The 13,273-nt window shown below is 37.5% G+C and overlaps 1 protein-coding gene across 5 annotated transcripts in view; it reads right to left on the bottom strand.

Moving 5' to 3' along the window:
• The window catches only part of LOC126335502 (protein ECT2), a 181,896-nt gene extending 169,620 nt beyond the window's left edge, over positions 1–12,276 (bottom strand). For 2 of the 5 annotated variants that reach the window (XM_049998841.1, XM_049998839.1), the window contains exons 1-2: positions 11,721–12,096; positions 9,678–9,754 (exon numbers count right to left, since the gene is read on the bottom strand). In XM_049998841.1, coding sequence (XP_049854798.1) covers positions 9,678–9,754; positions 11,721–11,763 — 120 coding nt within the window. In that variant the 5' untranslated portion in view covers positions 11,764–12,096. Of the gene's footprint in view, positions 1–9,677; positions 9,755–11,720 lie in introns of all 5 variants that reach the window. The other 3 variants (XM_049998843.1, XM_049998842.1, XM_049998840.1) reach the window with 2 other exon arrangements.
• Between the last annotated feature and the right edge of the window lie 997 nt (positions 12,277–13,273).

Consider the following 13,273-nt stretch of genomic DNA (forward strand, 5'->3'; position numbering starts at 1 on the left):
TCCATTTCCATAATATTGTCTTGAAGTACATCGCCCTTGTATAGACCCTCTATATACTCCTTCCACCTTTCTGCTTTCCCTTCTTTGCTTAGAACTGGGTTTCCATCTGAGCTCTTGATATTCATACAAGTGGTCCTCATTTCTCCAAAGGTCTCTTTAATTTTCCTGTAGGCAGTATCTATCTTACCCCCAGTGAGATAAGCCTCTACATCCTTACATTTGTCCTCTAGCCATCCCTGCTTAGCCATTTTGCACTTCCTGTCGATCTCATTTTTGAGACGTCTGTATTCCTTTTTGCGTGCTTCATTTACTGCATTTTTATATTTTCTCCTTTCATCAATTAAATTCAATATTTCTTCTGTTACCCAAGGATTTCTACTAGCCCTCGTCTTTTTACCTACTTGATCCTCTGCTGTCTTCACTACTTCATCCCTCAAAGCTACCTATTCTTCTTCTACTCTATTTCTTTCCCCCATTCCTGTCAATTGGTCCCTTATGCTCTCCCTGAAACTTTGTACAACCTCTGGTTCTTTCAGGTTATCCAGGTCCCATCTCCTTAATTTCCCACCTTTTTGCAGTTTCTTCAGTTTTAATCTGCAGGTCATAACCAATAGATTGTGGTCGGAGTCCACATCTGCCCCTGGGAATGTCTTACAATTTAAAATCTGGTTCCTAAATCTCTGCTTACCATTATATAATCTATCTGGTACCTTTTAGTATCTCCAGGGTTCTTCCATGTATCCAACCTTCTTTCATGATTCTTAAACCAAGTGATAGCTATGATTAAGTTGTGCTCTGTGCAAAACTTAACAAATTAAATAAACAGACTTCTGTGTGCATTTTAGTAACTTTAGTTTCTCACTAGGTGGCCTATCAATAACTCAGTTTTTCTGAAGGTTGGTTACTTTGACATTGGCAGTTGTAGGAAATGTAAGTCGTAAATTTCGACACTTGGCAGTTCTAGGGCGAATTCATTGATATTTAAAACACTGAAAACAAAAAATGTCTTATTTCTAACAACAACAACAACATTTTACATTTTGGTTATTTTTCTGATGTTTTTATTCAATTATAATATTTTTGAACAAATAAGAGTGTTCGTGTTTTTTTTTACATCTCACATTTATCACACTGACCTATTAATTTGAGCGATTTAATTTTTAAAATAGTAAATTTCCAGGTATTTTAATTAAGTATAATTTTATCTTAAAATATATTTCAGTTTTTTAATTTGATTTAACTTAATAATTACAGCTTTTACTTATTAAGAGTTTTTTGAGCTATCTTGCTACTTGATGATAAATTCCCTGGAATTCATGCATTTTGGGAATTTTTCTTCGATTTTAAATTCCCAGGAATTTTACAATGTTAAGTTCACAGAAGAAACTTGGAACTGATTTAGAGTTTCAGTCCACTAAAGACAAAGTGAATAGTGGTTTTAGGACAATTGATTTAGAAATTGTGTGTTCTATTATTAGAAATTCGCGTGCATGTGGTAACTGTGGAAATAAATCTTAAAGATTATATGACAGCAATGAGAGAGAGATGGTATTGTGTGTATCATGCACTTGTTTTGTGACAACTGTCAAACTGACATTCAATTCAAAACATCAACTGCTAAGAATTGGGTATATGAAGCCAACATAAGATTCTGATATGGGATGAGATGTGTTAGTGTTGGAAGGGAAGGTAGCAATTTGTTTTGTGCAATAATGAATACGCCATCTCCGACTGCCTTGGACTCAACACTAAACGATCATCTTTTGAATGCCTTGGAAACACGAATGCAATAGCAGTTTGTCAGCAGCAGTGAAAGTAGCAGTTTTATTTAACAAAGACATTCAGACAGATGTTAATGACCCTTTGCCTTCTACAGATCTGTGTGTTTCATGTGATAGCACATGGATGAAAAGGGCCACACCCCCTTACATGGTGTTTCATCAGTTATAAGTGTTGGCACAGGAAAATTTTAGATTTGCGGGTGATGTCCAAATATTGCTCTATTTGTGCACAGAGGAACACGTTAGACAACAAGGAGGGAGAGAGAATGGGAAAACACAAAATAATTTTCAGCAAGAATTATGATGGTTCTAGAGGTAGCATGGAGCCTGCTGGAATGAAATTAATAACTGATCAGAGTGAAATGACTTAGATATGTGAAATATCTTGGTGATGGAAATTCTAGTGCTTTCAAATCTGCTGTAGAAAGCAAGCCGTATGGAAATGGATGCAACATTGAAAAGCTAGAGTGTGTGGGGCATATTCAGAGGAGGATGGGCAGGAGATATCCGAAACGAGAACAAAAAGGTGTAAAACTCAAAGATGAAAAGCCACTGGGTGGGCCACAACACCTGACTGACAAAGATATCCACAATTTGCAAATATGTTATGCTAAAGCAATAAGGGAAAACACTGGAGATTTGAAGGCAATGCTGAAGGCAGTACGGGCAATATTTTTCCAACAAGTTGTCCACCTACGAGAGGCATGTACTTGAATTGTTTGATATATCCTGGTGCAAATATAAGCAGGCAAAAGCAGAAAACAAAACCTATTCACATACCTGAATCAGTTTTAAACACCATAAAGCCAACATTCCAGTTTCTAGCTCATCCAGATTTGTTAGAGAAATGTTCCCATGGTGGAACACAAAACCCAAATGCCAACTTCAACAGTCATTTGGAAGAGACACCCAAAAACAATATTTAGCTCATCTACTGTTAATACTGCCACAAATGATGCATGTTGAATGGTGGTAACATTGGAAGAATAAGGACCCTTACTGGGCTAGGATTTGTTGCAGGTTGCATGACCGAGAAGCTACTGAAGTAGACAGATACTGCGTGTGTTGCACATTCTGAACTGTCTGTTAAGGATATAGCCTAAAGGGCACACCAGAAACATCAAATAAAAAGCACATACATGAAGAACAAGAAGACCAAATGTATGGTTATGGTCAATATTAAGGTACTAGTTTATGTTGTAAATCCTTGCAAAATCTTTTATGTGCATTTCCCGGAACTTTCATTTTTCATTGTATCAGGAAAATTTTTCCCTGAACCATTGGAGACAGAAAAGAGAAATTTCAGCAGACTTTGTTCATAGTATAACACCACTTCCTGTGGTACAAACTTTTTTTCCCTAAGTTTATTTCTGTCAAAATTATTTACTTTTCTGTGAAACTGAAGTGCTTTGTTTCATACACATAATTTTTAAAATAAATTGTAAGAGCTCTAAAACTGATATTAGAAAACTGTTCCACACATCTGCTTATCTGATTATTAAGAATTACCTACCACAATATGAAAGTTTTAAGTAAAGTAATTTTTGTAAAAATGTTCCCTGTGTGATAGCATGAGTTGTGAAGATTTCCAACAATACCATGATCAAATTTTTTGAGAAATAAATTTGAAAAAATTCCTCGCTTCTAATGTCTCTCGAACACCAAAAACTGTTAGATTATGGAAAAACATCCATTTTCTCCCAAGTTCCCCCTTACGGAGATGCTTCGGGAACTGAAATGGAAATCTCTGGAGGGAAAGCTACGTTCTTTTCCAGGAAAACTACTGAGAATATTTAGAGAATTGCCATTTGTAGCTGACTACAGAACAATTCTACTGCCACTAACACTCATTTCACATACCAACAACAAAGGTGAGACAATGGAAATTGGGACTCATATGGAGGCATCTATATTGTCATTTTTCCCTTGCTTTACTTGTAAGGGGAGCAGGAAAGGAAATGACTAGTAGTGGGGCAGGGTCCCCACCACCACACATGTACAGTGGCTTGCAAGTACTTATGTAGGTGTCACATATTACTGATGTCAATACAATCATCTGCATCTACATGGATACTCTGCATATCACATTTAAGTGCCTGCAGAGGGTCCATTGACCACCTTCACAATTCTCTATTATTCCAACCTTGTATAGCGCACGGAAAGAACGAACACCTATATCTTTCTGTACGAGCTCTGATTTTATTTTATCGTGGTGATCGTTTCTCCCTATGTAGGTCGGCGTCAACAAAATATTTGTGCATTTGGAGGAGAAAATCGGTGATTAGAATTTCTTGAGAAGATTCCGTTGCAACAAAAAACAGCTTTCGTTTAATGATGTCCAGCCTACATACTGTATCATTTCAGTGAACTCTCTTCCAAATTTCACGATAATACAAAACGTGTTGCCCTTCTATGAACTTTTTCGATGTCCTCCGTCAGTCCTAAGGATCCCACACTGCACAGCAGTATTCTAAAACAGGATGGACAAGCATAGTGTAGGCAGCCTCCTTAGTAGATCTGTTACATTTTCTAAGTGTCCTGCCAATAAAATGCAGTCTTTGGTTTGCCTTCCCCACAACATTTTCTGTGTGTTCCTTCCAATTTAAGTTGCTTGTAATTCCCATTCCTCGGTATTTAGCTGAATTTATGGCCTTTATATTTGACTGATTTTTCATGTAACTGAAGTTTAATGGATTCCTTTTAGCACTCATGTGGATGACCTCACACTTTTCGTTATTTAGGGTCAACTGCTAATTTTCGCACCATTCGGATATCTTTACTTAATTGTTATGCAGTTTGTTTTGATCTTCTGATGACTTTATTAGTCGATAAATGACAGCGTCATCTGCAAACAACCTAAGATGGCTGCTCAGATTGTCTCCCAAATCGTTTATATAGAAAAGGAACAGCAACGGGCCTATAACACAACTTGGGGAATGCCATAAATCACTTCTGTTTTACTCGATGACTTTCCGTCAATTACTACAAACTGTGGCCAAGGTACAGGGACACAGTACTAGAAGTGGCTAAAGAATGTCTTGGAACAGTAGTGTGTAAAAGTAGGATGAAGCAAACAGCTTGGTGGAATGACACAGTCAAAGAAGCCTGTAAAAGGAAAAAGAAGGCGTATCAAAAATGGCTACATACCAGAACTCAGGTAGTCAGAGAAAGTTATGTTGAAGAAAGAAACAAAGCCAAACAGATAACTGCAGCATCCAAGAAGAAATCTTGGGAAGACTTTGGAAACAGGTTGGAGACCTTGGGTCAAACTGCTGGAAAACCATTCTGGAGTGTAATTGGCAGTCTTTGAAAGGGAGGTAAGAAGGAAATGACAAGTATTTTGGACAGGTCAGGAAAACTGCTGCTGAATCCTGTGGATGCCTTGGGCAGATGGAGGGGATATTTTGAAGAGTTGCTCAATGTAGGTGAAAATACGATCAGCAATGTTTCAGATTTCGAGGTAGAATGGGATAGGAAGGATGATGGAAATAGGATCATATTTGGGGAAGTGGAGAAAATGGTCAATAGATTGCAGTGCAATAATGCAGCTGGGGTGGATGAAATTAAGTCGGAACTCATCAAATACAGTGGAACGTCAGGTCTTAAATGGCAACACAGGATAACTGAAATGGCCTGGGAGTCAGGACAGGTCCCATCAGACTGGACGAAAGTGGTAATCACACCAATCTTTAAACATGGAAACAGAAAAGATTGAAACAACTACAGAGGTATCTCTTTAATCAGCGTTGTGGGTAAAATCTTCTCAGGTATTGTTGAAAGGCAAGTGGGAGTATTAGTTGAGGACCAATTGGATGAAAATCAGTGTGGGTTTAGGCCTCTTAAGAGGTTGTCAGGACCAGATCTTTACCTTACGGCAAATAATGGAGAAGTGTAATGAGTGGAACAGGAAATTGTATCTATGCTTTATAGATCTAGAAAAGACATATGACCGGGTTCCTAGGAGGAAGTTATTGTCTGTTCTACGAGATTATGGAATAGGAGGCAAACTTTTGCAAGCAATTAAACGTCTTTACATGGATAGTCAGGCAGCAGTTAGAGTTGACCGTAAATTGAGTTCATGGTTTAGAGTAGTGTCAGGGGTAAGACAAGGCTGCAACCTGTCTCCACTGTTGTTCATATTATTTATGGATTATATGTTGAAAACAATAGACTGGCGGGGTGAGATTAAGATATGTGAACACAAAATAAGCAGTCTTGCATATGCGGATGACTTAGTTGTGATGGCAGATTCGATTGAAAGTTTGCAAAGTAATATTGCAGAGCTAGATCAGAAATGTAAGGCCTATGGAATGAAGATCAGCATCTCCAAAACAAAAGTAATGTCAGTGGGAAAGAAATATAAACTGATTGAGTGCCAAATAAGAGGAACAAAGTTAGAACAGGTGGACGGTTTCAAGTACTTAGGATGCATTTTCTCACAGGATGGCAACATAGTGAAAGAACTGGAAGCAAGATGTAGCAAAGCCAATGCAGTGAGCGCTCAGCTACGATCTACTCTCTTCTGCAAGAAGGAAGTCAGTACCAAGACTAAGTTATCTTTGTACCGTTCAATCTTTCGACCAACTATGTTGTATGGGAGCAAAAGCTGGGTGGATTCAGGTTACCTTACCAACAAGGTTGAGGTTATGGATATGAAAGTAGCTAGGATGATTGCAGGTACTAGTAGATGGGTACAATGGCAGGAGGGTGCCCACAATGAGGAAATCAAAGAAAAACTGGGAATGTAGCAGTCAGGGCGAACAGGCTTAGATGGTGGGGTCATGTTACACGCATGGGAGAAGCAAGGTTACCCAAGAGACTCATGGGTTCAGCACTAGAGGGTAGGAGGAGTCGGGGCAGACCAAGGAGAAGGTACCTGGATTCGGTTAAGAACAATTTTGAAGTAATAGGTTTAACATCAGAAGAGGAACCAATGTTACCACTGAATAGGGGAACATGGAGGAATTTTATAAGGGGAACTATGCTCCAGATTGAACGCTGAAAGGCATAATCAGTCTTAAATGATGATGATGTGGCCTCTCTGACAGGACATCACAAATCCAGTCACATAACTGAGACGATATTCCATAAGCGCACAATTTCACTATAAGCCGTTAGTGGGGTACAGTGTCAAAAGCCTTCTGGAAATCCAGAAATATGAAATCTATCTGAAATCCCTTGTCAATAACACTCAACACTTCATGCAAATAATGAGCTAGTTGTGTTTCATAAAATGATGTTCTCTAAACCCATGTTGACTTTGTGTCAATAGACTGTTTTCTTCGAGGTAATTCATAATGTTCAAACCCAATATATGTTCCAGAATCCTGCTGCATATTGACGTTAATGATATGAGCCTGTAATTGTGTGGATTACTCCTACTACCCTCCTTGAATATTGTTATGACCTGTGCAACTTTCCATTCTCTGGGTACAGATCTTTCATCGAGCGAATGGCTGTATATGATTGTTAAGTATGGAGCTAATGCATCAGCATACTCTGAAAGGAATCTAATTGGCATACAGTCTGACCAGAAGACTTGCTTTTATGAAGTGATTTAAGTTGCTTCACTACTCTGATGATACTTATTTCTACGTTACTCATGTTGGCAGCTGTCCTTGATTCAAATTCTGGAATATCTACTGTGTCTTCTTTTGTGAAGCCATTTCGGAAGGTTATGTTAGTAACTCTGCTTTGGCAGCACTGTCTTTGACAGTATCTCCATTGCTATCGCGGCAGAGAAGGCACTGATTGTTTCTTGCCGCTAACATACTTCACACAGGACCAGAACCTCTTTAGATTTTCTGTCAGGTTTCGAAACGAAGTTTCATTGTGGAAACTGTTATAAGCATCTCACATTGAACTCCGCACTAAACTTCGAGCTTCTGTAAAAGATCGCCAATCTGCATGCAGCTTCCATTCTTCTATGTATTTCTACTAGAGGCATGATTTCTGTGTTTAGAAACTATGACATGTTACACCTTAACCAATATTGAAAACAGAATAAAAATTCAGACGCATTACTTTTCTGCATGCCATCGTATATGAACGGGCATCACTCATGTCTCCAGGAGAAAGAGAGATTGAGTTCAGCCTAGTATGTAAACAATAGTGAAGCCCCTCTTATTTGCAAAAGACTACAAAAAATTTTAAACTTGTAAAGACAATAACAGAAATCTGTTCACCTGTTAAATGAAATTTCTTTAAGAAATAACTGAAAAATCTTGATAGGAAAAACTATGTTCTTGGCATTTTGACAGAAAGACTAATAAATAGTTTTAACTGTGCTTGAGAAGATGTAGTGTGAAACACTGCAAAAAGAGGTGGATTGTTCACTCACAAAAAAGTCAAATGGCCTAAGGCGGATGAGAAGTACTATTCAAGAGCGTCAGCTGCGCATTATTTTTACATGTCCAAATTGACAATTCGAGTTCAGTAATTTCCCTAACTTCAGTTAATCCACAACCAAAATTCCTTGTATTAATTTATTATGAAACATGAACAATACCTTATTTTCCATGGGCAGCAGGATGTAAGTATAACGATAACAAATGCTCCTATTTACAAATTCAACTGAAGATGTTCAAATTTCATCAATGAAAGAACAACACACGTCCAGTAGAAGTAAGTTCAAGAGAAAGTGAACAGATTTAGCTATGTAAGAGGATAAGGGAAAAGAAGTTACTAAAATGATAGGAACAATTGGTAAATTTTTCTGAGGAAGAATGCAGAATTGTATGTTATAAAAAACCTACAGACAGTTGCATATAACTTGCATTACCACAGGTACCACCACAGAAATTGTTACCCATGCCCCTTCAATGAGTGTTATCAATGGCAGGAACTCTAAGAGTCATAATTTTCAGAATAGGCCATGTATCATTAACTGTACTTACAATCAAGAATAGGAACAGTGATGTTACATTATCTTGCTTCCCCATGTTGACAGTTAAGATGCATTACTATGCACAATGGGGTTTGTCAACAGCTGGTTGTAAGTAAACAATGTGAGAATAGCAGACAAGTGTGTTTAGAATTTGTGCTAATGAATAAAACGTTATGTCCTATGTTCTGATCACAATATAACCTTAGAATGTGCAGCATAACCAAAAATAAGTCAAGAACATCCAGCAGCTACAGCAGAAGTATAGTCTGTGTCTCAAAATAATCACTATCTCTGACTGTGCCGTTGTTCCAAGAAATGTCTGAGAGCAATGAACACACACTGGCAAACATTGAAAGCTTTTAATTTTACAGCAAAGAACACACTGTTGCTTGTTTTATTACCCCTTTGGTTACACGATACTGATGTACTGTAAACCTACAAGGGCACTACAGGAAAATTGGGGGTCAAGAGGAATGTTTGATAGTAGTCGTCCCTTGTGATCTGTGACGTAATGTTAATGGCTGCTGTGACCTCACCTTCTGGTAGGCTTCCCCCCCCCCCCTTTTTTGGGAGGGGGGTTAATTGGTCCAGCCACTGAATGTGAAAGAAAATCCACTGATTGTGGCAAAACTGATCTGTAGCTTAGTCCAAGGTCTAGGTAGATAGATGATCTGGTAGAGAGTAGGTGAAGCTAATGAATGTGAAAACAAAATACCTAGTTGTGGTGACAGACGGATCTGTAGCTTAAGCCATATGAAAAAATACACTGGTGTGATGTTCACAGCAACCACAGTACTTATGCTTGTAGTATGTTTCCTGCATCATTGGTCAAAGCCAATGGCTAGTGTAGAATATTCCTCTTTATCTGAAAACTGTGCTGGCCGCCACCACCCTTACAGTTAACTTCAGCCACCCATTGTTACTAGCAATTGTTTTAATTCTTATACTATTAATTGGTAGATATGATTTACATATATTTCAGATCTTTATTGTACACATTGAAATATTACCTCTGCTGCAACAGTTGTCTTGGAATCCTTTCTCACATCTCCTACTAAGCAGATTCTGGTACAGACAGTCAGAGGATCTGAAAGCATTGATAAATCTTACATCTATATGAAAGCTCTAACATTACTAAATTTGAATCAATTAAACACCAAATATCATACACTCAGACAAAATATTTCAATGCCTGCTTCCAAACATGCATTTTTATAAAGGTGAAACTAGAATATACTTCTTACCAAAACAGTTTATAATCTAATACGGTATGTATCTGTGATACTAAAGAAAGTGTAGGCCTACATGAAAATAATAATAATATCTGAAAGTAAGTTATGTATTGGGCTCTTCCTGATGTCTTGGATGTGGTGGCAGACTAATCGGTAGCAGCCCTCAGTTTATGTTAGGTTGGAAGGTGTCAATTTGGATGTGATTACACAAAGCCAATGAATGTGAATGCAGAAAATCTAATTGTGGTAACAAATTGACCAGTAGCAAAGCCTACTGTTTACTTTCACCAACAAATCTTGCAACTAAACTTACATCTGTTTTTAATATGAACCCTTTTACTAAGCCATAGGAGAAAATGCTGTACATCAAAATTTGGGACTGCAGAGAGGAACGACAGTGTGGACACAAAATCTAACAGAAATTTGGTTCAAGCCATGTGCTTGTAGTTGCACATTTTTTTCAAGATACAATGTCTATGACACACACTGTATTTTGCACTATCTGTGTACAACTTCTTTTGTCTAACATTAACTGCAGTTTAAAACATGTAGCATGTCAGTGTAGTTTCACTTCTCTGCCAATTAATTTCTTTCTCAATTAAAATGGCACTTCTGCAAGAGCTTTGGTTACCTGAAAGACCAATGTTTCACTGTAGTTTGATACCCACATTTAAAAGCACACTACTTTATAACTTGTGGAGTACAGACTACTTCAATAGGACCTACTCCTCACAGCAACACTAAGTAATATAAACTTGGTGTTCAAGCCAACCTAGTGATTCACAAGTTTTTCCATATACATGGGTACAAAAAAACAAACTTTACCATGCTGGTAACTACATTTCCTTCACCTACATTGAATAAACTAGGAATATTACAAACAATAGGAATGAATTCACACGCTAATGAGGTGGAATTCTCACCACTGTTCACTTTGAACATAGCCCTGTTCTTCCTGCTAGTTTGCTGTAGTGCGCCCATCACAGACAAAAACAACAGCCATAATCCGCGATAGTAAATTACGTTACAGCAGTTTATCGTAAAAGATCCTGAAATTTTTGAAACTCTGTCACAATAGGCTATGTTGTGTATAAAGCAATTTGATACTACCCACTCTTTTACATTGCATAAATAAATTTAATCAACAAATACTCGAGTTTCACTCTGTAGAAAAACGCGTCCACTACTTTTTAACCCGCTACACATTCCTCGCAATTCACATACCACGAAACAAATGCATACTTTTTATTAACGAATGCTGCTGTTAACCCGTTATGATACATTTACTTTCTTACAACCATTAATGAGATGACAGTTATCTTGTAAATCTATGTGGCTGCTCTGGGACATGGCAGACAAAAGATGCAACACAACTCGATGGACAAATATTTTGATCCTTCGTGCAGTTCCGTTGTAAATTAGATATGTAATTTTCATTACTGAATTCGTGTTCATCATAAATCCAACGCCTACAAATGGATTGTAACAGGAACGTCTGTAGGCGTAACCAATGTCAAACCATACGTCACATTTAGAATCTTAGTCCACAAACAAGTAAGTCTGACAAGACGACGACATGGAGTTTGAGCCACCATACAAGGTCTTTACTTCTCAAAAAAATATAAGTTTGCAACACAAATTTTGCCCTTCTATAATTTTTCGAAAACAGGCTACTGAATCGCTGCACATAGTTTACGACTAAGTTGACGCTAATACGAAAAAGAAGCTGCAATCAGTAGTTTTGTGAATACTTTGCTTATGTCCGTATGTTATGAAAGAGACGTAAAGTTTCTACGCTGTTCACTCTTAAAATTCACTAACCTCTAAAATTCACGTCGGCCAAACAAACGGCTGCCTCGTCCATCTTGTTAAAACAGCACGCCAATCTTCAAAATGCCTATTCTTTCAAAAAACTTTTGATGCACTGAATTCCTTAACTTGATGTAAACTATACGTCTCATCGTCACAAATGTTGTACACATAGATCTAAAGTCAAAAGAGGATGCCAATGCTTTTTGTTTTTTTTCCACACACACACACACGCATTTACAACAAACTCAAAACTCCAGTGCCATTCAAATACTTCGCTTCCATGATTGGCTGATTTGATCACGTGATGTTCTCAGAGACAAATTACCTCATAGTCAACCTTCAAAGCGTACGAGGCTGTTTAGCATCAGTGACGTCTCCCATTAATGAATCATAGATCAATTGCCTTCCATTTTCATACAAAAACAATCTGTAATTGCTTTGTAAATAAAAATGTCCTCCACAAGTGGCTGCTATCACAAAAGTAGTCGACTGCTAGACGGTTGAGAAGCATCACTCTATGCTTTTTCTGGAGACCGCTCACTCACATAATTCTCTTGTTACGATTAGCTTCAGAACATTCATTCTCACATCGTGCTCCGTAAATTCTTTTATGATCGACGACCGTTAGGGATATGGAACGAGGCAAGTTCCACTTTTACAGAGAAAAGCAGCCCCTGCTGATTGGCATAAAGTATACTAACAAAAATTAATGACTATCCTGTAGGGCTCATCGGTTGAAGTTGTGAATAGTTTTATTTAATAACCTGAATGTCATTTAAATATCGTTGTCTTACTAGAAACAAATTGTTTTATTATCGTTGTTAAGCGTTAATCAGGAGACATTTAAGAAACTAATGTCTATCAACTGCGAAAAACTTGTGTTACTCTTAAATAACCAAATAGGTTATGGGCGTAGTTGTACTACTATGTAATCTGAAGTAAATTGAAGAAACACAAGTTTTAAGTTTCGTACATAAGTGACAAGCACATTTTGAAATCAACGTATTTCGATTTTCGTATACTCAAGTAACTTTTGGAAGTCAGTTTGTGAATTTCGACTATGCGTTCGACAAGAGTCTACTGGAATGGCAATGAAACTGAATACAAGGAAATTCCTGTCTATGTGATATTTCTTGAGCACTTGACGTTATTGATGGTAGGTCAGTTAAATCTGTAGAATCTGCAGAAGATGCAACTGGTCACGTAAAACAAACATGTAACAAGGCTTTAAATAATTATCTTTAGGCTGACAGCAACGTTTGCATTGTATTGACTGCGAATATGGCGGAGGAAACATTGCAAAAATAAAGCATCTTAATAAATCTCTTGAAGCATGGACAGAATTAAACAAATTGTTTGATAGTGTTTCTCAATATAATGTTTATGATTTTTGCTTACGACATTTTTGGGATTGTTAAACTGTCTGATAGTCATATAGCAACTAACACAATGTGTGGAATGATCTGAAGTAAGAAATGGAAAAAGATGTAGAAAATAATCTTCAATCATCCGATATATTTCTGATTTGTAAAATTTTAGGCGCTCTACCAGATGTGTATTTT

Source organism: Schistocerca gregaria, chromosome 2, assembly GCF_023897955.1.
Source record: "Schistocerca gregaria isolate iqSchGreg1 chromosome 2, iqSchGreg1.2, whole genome shotgun sequence".
Taxonomy (NCBI): Eukaryota; Metazoa; Arthropoda; class Insecta; order Orthoptera; family Acrididae; genus Schistocerca; species Schistocerca gregaria.